Source organism: Perkinsus marinus (genome assembly GCF_000006405.1).
Source record: "Perkinsus marinus ATCC 50983 genomic scaffold scf_1104296976042, whole genome shotgun sequence".
Lineage (NCBI taxonomy): Eukaryota > Perkinsozoa > Perkinsida > Perkinsidae > Perkinsus > Perkinsus marinus.
Window position 1 is genome coordinate 1 of NW_003200547.1, and position 6,406 is coordinate 6,406.

Genomic DNA, 6,406 nt, shown 5'->3' on the forward strand with positions numbered 1-6,406 from the left:
TCTTCATGAGGATTGGTGACTGGTGACGGCAAGATAGGCGGTAACTTGTGGTGCCTCTTCTCATAGTATCTACCAGCGCGTGATGGAAACAGATGGAAGTGACCAACATAAGATCAGTGTTAGATGGACACATGTTCGCTTTCCTCAGCTGAGCTGAGAAGCCCTCTCACTAGTCGTAGGAGTTCATATACGACTTAGGGTAGAAGCGTTCAGAAACCAATAAGAATCTCAAGAGTCTCACTTCATTTTTTCATATTGTCACCAACACATGCAGTTGACTATGTGCATATGCTCCCACACCGCATAGTATGAGGCCGCCTTTGACTCACCGCGTTTCTTCTTCCGGCATCGGCGAGAGCGCTCGCGCATTGCGACGTTGGAAGGGCCGACTCAGTGATTGCCGCGCAGCGCTGAGATATGGTGGGGAACTCTCCTTGGAACCCTAGCCGTGTGAAAGGGAGTCTCACTTAGTCAGGCCTCGTATTCGTGCTACGAATCCAGTCGGACGGTTCTGTAGAGCCGGCAACTTCACATTCTTGTTCGACCGCACTTCAACTGACAAGGAGACAGAAAACGTAGCAGTAGTATGATCCCGATACGATGGTGGGGCACACTAGGACCTGTCGTCCACTCACCTTCCGAGTCGCGTAGTTTATAGTCCAACTCCTTGCATTTGTCGAGTTCCTGATGCTGACCTTCAACACACTGCATCCCCTCCTCGTGGACTCACCCGGAGAACATATCCTCGCAGGAGCTGAGTATTCAAAATATCATCGCAACTTGGGCGTTTCTCGGATTCACGAGTAAGTAACATCCTCACCATTTCACACTGCCAATAGAACACATGCTACTCAGCGCGTGAGGCCGCTACTGCCATCGTACCGATTCGGCGGAGTATTTCGTCTTATCCGGATCGTCGAACTTAAGGTTGAGGATTCTCATAGCCAGATGCTGTATGTTCCTCCCATCGAAGGGATGTCTCAGAGTGAGCATCTCGTATAGGATCACACCTGAGCTGTTTTCCTCGCGAGCAAACATCCAGGGTTATGAGGCTAATTTCAGTGAGGGACTTATGTTCGCTCTCCTCAGCTGAACTCGGAAGTTTCCTCGCTGGATATAGGAGTTCATATACGAATTCGGGTAGAAGTGTTCAGAAACAAATATTTCCCTTTAAAGTTCTATATTGTCACTGACACATGCAGTTGGCTGCCATGCACATCTTTTCCCCCTACACTGCGTAAGTTCATCAGAACGAGGTGCATCGATGGCAATTTATCGTCATCGTTATACTGACAAGACTCACCCATCGACCAAATATCAGACTTGAAGCCGTAGGGCTGTTCCATGATGATCTCTGGGCTGAGGTAATAGGGCGTCCCGACCTGATCGCAAGGCGCACAACGCTGCGACGACCGTTAGCGATGGGAACCACCAACCATGGTGCGTGCGAGATCTCGTGTTTGCTCTAATACGCGGCTAATTCCAAAGTCTCCCAGTTTGACCGTTCGATGAATGCCATGGAGGAATACGTTCTGTGATTTGAGGTCTCTGAACAGTACGGATCGCTCCTTTGAAACCGCGACGCCGCCCTTACCTGTGAATGACTCGTTGTTGATGGACATGATCGAGCGCTAGGCAGAGCTGCGTGAACATCCTGAGGACCTCCTCTTCTGCCAATAGGCCTCTGCGACGCTTTAAAAAACTGACCGAGTGGTCGTAGGAAGCTGCCACAGTGAGCTCTCCTTACGTGTGCAAATCACCACAATCTGCGTAGCTCATAACTATACACATTTTCTGTCTGGGTGTCACGAAGACATCGTGATAGGATATCTAAGGTCGATGCATGCATAGAGTGGGTGAGCGGAGCGAAGGTCATTTTTACAATGAAGGGATGATTCATCTTCTTCAACACCCAGGCTTCCTGAGAGAACAGCGTTAGACCGCTAACCCAGAGGTCCCAGGTTCGATCCCGCCACCCGACATCCTCTCTCACCCTGAGCGCCTCCTTTCGTGGGTCTTTATTTTCGGATATTTTGCTTCCGTCAACATCCATTTGCTTGAGTACCTCACCACACATATGCCGCTGTACTCTTCATAACCGCCGGACTCACCCTGAGCTCCTTAGAGGGTGAGTGGAGCACTAGATAGACCTTCCCAAACGAGCCGTGACCGAGCGTGCCGATTTTCCTGTATGTCGCGTGTATGGCTTCCATGCCCTCGGCAGAGGGAGCTCCCATTGAGATGTGGCCCACTGGACCCGACCTCTGAGGGAGAACGATTGTGAGGTATTCCTACTAGAGTGTCTGTTACTGCAGCTAATCTGTTGCCGTGTTGTGAAATGGGAGGTAATTTCAATCGATCGCGTTCCGAAGACCTAGCCTGCCGACTTTCAGTCCTCATGGTCTTCGCCTTCCACTTCTTTACTTTATTGTTGCCCTCTATGACAGAATTGTAATCTCAAACAGAGGAAAGCAATGTAACTACAAAGGGTTTTCGCGGCCGGCCAGAAGCTTTAATTTAGGGCGAGCGAGATTTTCCCTGTGCATACGTAGAAACTGTGCGTGCGTGCAATAACTGAAGTACTGTCGGCGTGTTCAATGCACCTCTCCTGAGCAATGAGAGCGCTTCCAGAATGAAGCTTAACATGTGTAATGCAATCCCAGAAGCGCTCTTGAAGCTCAAAAGAGGTCTATGGAACACACAGTGTGAGTATGAGACACTCTCTGAAGTTGAGAAAGCAAGATCTTGAACAGATTCTGCGTTCTGTCATGTGTTGCGAGATAGCGCCGATTTGACTATACCAGAATCATGCGAGGGCTCTCGTGAACGCGTCTATGAACGATTCTGAAATAACTCCAATGGTTTACTCACCCTTACCCCATGTTCATTGAATCCATTCTGGAACTCAGAATCGATTCTAGCATAGTATTATACGTGTGAGAAGCGATTTATTAGATTATTAGCGATTTATTTTTATCTATTATGAGTTTCGAAATCGGTTTATTGATCGACCTCTTAGACTACACCACGCTGAAGATTATTCTTGTATAGCAATCATCATTGAGATAAGAGGAGAACTTCCTTTGATGGGAAATTTTGTGCAGTATCATTGTCAAATTGACAATTCTGTTGACTTTCCAAGTCAAACCAGCCCTACGACACAGTATTGTGGTCGGTCTTGACTACCCATTTGCCAGACGGGAAAATCCGACTTCGATTGCACACTCTGAACATACTCAGAAACGATTCCAGAATCGCTTAGGAAATCATTCCCACTATCGGCTGGCTCATAACTCTCTCTCAGAGATAAGTCTTCGCGAAGTCAGCTCCGGTATCGATTATAATAGGTTTATCAAATACCCGGTGTGTACTGATCAGACTATTGGGGTCGTACAATAAACCGATTTCGAAACTCAGAATCGATTCTAGAATAGATTCTGAATTGTTTCAATGAACGTTAGGAGTCAAAATGGTTAAGAGTCAAAACTTGCACGCAAGATCCTTGTGCATGCGTGCAAACTTCGCTCAACATCATCCTTACTGATGTCCTAGTTAATGTCCATGTTGTTGAGCCATAGTGCTGTCATATTTATACAGTCCCTCAGGTGTACTTTCTTTTCTCATAGTATCCTACTTTACAATTAACGATGTTCTCAATAGTTAAAAACCTCTTCGGTCGTCCTACTGCGAGTAAAGTTGAGGAGGAGTCCTCTGATGACGACTCGGCCGGTGGTGGCCATACTATCGGACTGCCCTCATTCTCGTATCTTCATGACAGGTCTTGAGAATCCCTCTAACCGCCAGGCCGTCACTGAGTGTGCCCTCGACTTGCTCAAGGGGGATTTCTTCGTTTTAGATGGTGGGGAGTGGACGAGTCTTGCCGATGGGGTAAGGCCTTGTATTGGCGTTATCAACACCGTAGGGTCCTTAGTTATGCAGCGTAACCTTTGATGAGGCCTTGAGGAAAATGTATGTCACGCAAGAGGAGGAAGGAGTGGAAGAAGTCTTCAATGTAGATGTTTGTGGTGATCAACATTGAAGTGTGTGCAACGATCTTAGGCACAGCAGATGGTCAACGTACAGCGTTATGACGATCCCGACGACGGCTATCCGTGCGTGCAGTGGATAGTAGCATCATCAGTGAGGCGAGGACATCAGCATTGTTACTATGGCAGGTGGTCACCAAGAGCGACAACATGAGCGAATGGGGCCTCAAATTCCGAAATGAAGAAGCAGTGAACGAATTCGTGAGGTAAGAAGCCCTCGGGCCTCACTCGACTGTTTGTGGTTGACTTATGCTTTCAGGAAAGTAGAGATGCTAGGCCAGGCTGAGTCGACGATTGTGGTGCAAATCGATGGCTTGAGTATGATGGCTAGAGAGGGTAAATCGTGTGTGGGTGACGTCACTGAGTGTCAGTTGGAGTTTGCACGCATGCGCATCGATGTGGTAACTGGTCAGGTCCGGGGGAATGGTCGTCGCTTGGGCATGACAACTCAGTGATGGTGATGGTCACTCAGAGGAAGGACTTTGAAGCTCATCTAGTCATATTCGACCGTAGCATAATCATTTTTGTGGCGCGCGAAAAGTTGGTCATTATTCTTAGAGGCCGATGATAGCCTACTCTACAGCGGTGCCATCACTGCTGGCCTTGGCTTCAAATATGAATGGCCGAAAATCATGTGAGTTATTTCAGTGCCGTTGGTTAGAGGTGTTGCTTCGCATCCGAAAGGTCTCTGGTTCGAATCTTGGAAGAACTTCGAGTTTCTCACTTATCGTACCTTGCTTAAGAAAGGCATATCCCTCCATGTCAGGTTCTTGGGCTTCTCTCCACTATCTTCCAAGACTCCAGTACTGGCAATAGAGTGTATGCTCCATGGGCACGCGTGCACGCTGGTACTTGTATAGTCTAGGTCCGACTCATGCGGCCTTCGCCTCCCTCTGTGGTGCTCTGGACAAGGTCCAGGCTGAACGCCGTTTGAAAAAGAAAAGTAAAACCCATCCGACTCGATATTTCCTCAGAAGTCGATGGTTGTCCGAAATGTGTCGAGGACTCCCGTCTCGTGAGGAGGGTTTTATCCGTCACTGCTTAATGTGGGTATTCAACACGACACGCCCCGTCTTCAGTCCCCGGCAAGGCCGAGAAAGCGGAGGAGTTCTATGACGTTGAAAATGGCAATGAATTAGCGGAGCGAAGCGGTATTTATTGTCCGTTTTTCGTTCGTTGTGCGGAGGTTGTTTTTGCAGAGGAGGTGGAGGCATCCTCATCTTCGTCCTCGGATGCCTGGTCGAGTGATGATGAATACGGCAGTTCGCCAGTGAAGACATACCCTGGGAAGCAAGTAGTGATCGATGTGGTCGTGGGGGTCTGCCAGATAGCATATTGGTAGGGTGCACGGACTGCAGGAGTGGAAAGCAACAAGTTGATGGGCACGTCGAAGAGAGTAGGAGGAGATAGGGCATTCGTATGGCGGACTAAGGTGGGGATGATGTTGTTGTAGTTGATGGGATGAGAGGTGGTAGGTGATGAACAGGAGGCAGGCAGCCAGACATGAAGTCGGTGGAGGTGCGAACATGAATGTAGGTCAGTGCGTTAGGAGGTTGGGTTTTCTATGTGGTGATCCTGGTTCGAAACTATGCGATGGTATTTTTGTGGACAGGTTCTGAGGATGGATGCTGACGGACTGGAGCAAGTTACACAAATTAACAATGTAGTTTGGGCTTGTCAATTCGATCATCTATTCTGCCTCCACTATGTGTGGTTTCTATCCTTGGTCCTTTTGGAGCGATATCGTATTCGTTGGGATGATAGTCCATGTATCCTCCTTAGATTTTACACAGGGGTGAAGGCGTTTGCCCGACGGCTTGCATGATGCACGAGGGAGACAACAAGATGCTCCTCCTTGATCATTGTGAGCACTCGTGATAGAGGGCCAGTGGCGTCTAGGGTGTTCTGTTCTCAGCTGATCCGACTGATGCTGATAAGGTCCTTTGTATGGACTTGAACGTGGGGAAAGTGGTAAGGTGGCTCCTGCCGAGTGATGGAGTTATGATTGTGGCAGGTGCAAGAATGGAATGCAGATAGTATGAGGGTCAACAACTTAGTGCCGACCTCGAAGACGGCCCAAAGTGATACTTAGGGGAAAAGGAGGAATGTAAAATTGTGCTGTTGTAAGGTACCGGTGAGCAGTGCTTTATGGCGATGAATGACAAGGCTGTGTCGTGATGGACCCTCGACTCGATTCGAGGAAGACTAATAGAGTGATGATGAAGTCGCGTATTCGTACCATAATTTGCCCAACTCGCAGGCACAGACGTACGCGTATGCCAGTAACGTGAAATTGAGTGCTGCTGCGACTGACGGTGGAGGGAGATTTGTACGGGTCGGTGAATCTTCTTCTTATCGAT

The 6,406-nt window shown here is 48.4% G+C and overlaps 2 protein-coding genes across 2 annotated transcripts; one reads left to right on the forward strand and one right to left on the reverse strand.

Annotated features, from left to right (window-relative positions):
- Positions 1-463: 463 nt before the first annotated feature.
- On the reverse strand, positions 464-2,237 carry Pmar_PMAR028389 (serine/threonine-protein kinase Nek3, putative; the record flags this gene model as incomplete). The annotated part of the gene is made up of 11 exons (XM_002764819.1): positions 464-555; positions 636-684; positions 731-829; positions 883-1,010; positions 1,304-1,382; positions 1,437-1,548; positions 1,595-1,702; positions 1,748-1,830; positions 1,883-1,921; positions 1,994-2,065; positions 2,112-2,237. 11 exons carry the CDS (start codon positions 2,235-2,237, stop codon positions 464-466), a joined length of 987 nt encoding a protein of 328 aa, XP_002764865.1.
- A 1,387-nt stretch (positions 2,238-3,624) lies between these two features.
- Pmar_PMAR028390 (hypothetical protein) lies at positions 3,625-6,224 on the forward strand (the record flags this gene model as incomplete). Its single annotated transcript, XM_002764820.1, has 19 exons — positions 3,625-3,729; positions 3,779-3,888; positions 3,932-4,012; positions 4,060-4,128; positions 4,176-4,252; positions 4,306-4,382; positions 4,460-4,555; positions 4,605-4,680; positions 4,813-4,865; positions 4,912-4,989; positions 5,126-5,197; positions 5,246-5,340; positions 5,389-5,478; positions 5,522-5,578; positions 5,659-5,709; positions 5,829-5,910; positions 5,962-6,017; positions 6,061-6,127; positions 6,175-6,224. The coding sequence occupies exons 1-19, from the start codon at positions 3,648-3,650 to the stop codon at positions 6,222-6,224; spliced, it is 1,419 nt and encodes a 472-aa protein (XP_002764866.1). The 5' UTR covers positions 3,625-3,647.
- Between the last annotated feature and the right edge of the window lie 182 nt (positions 6,225-6,406).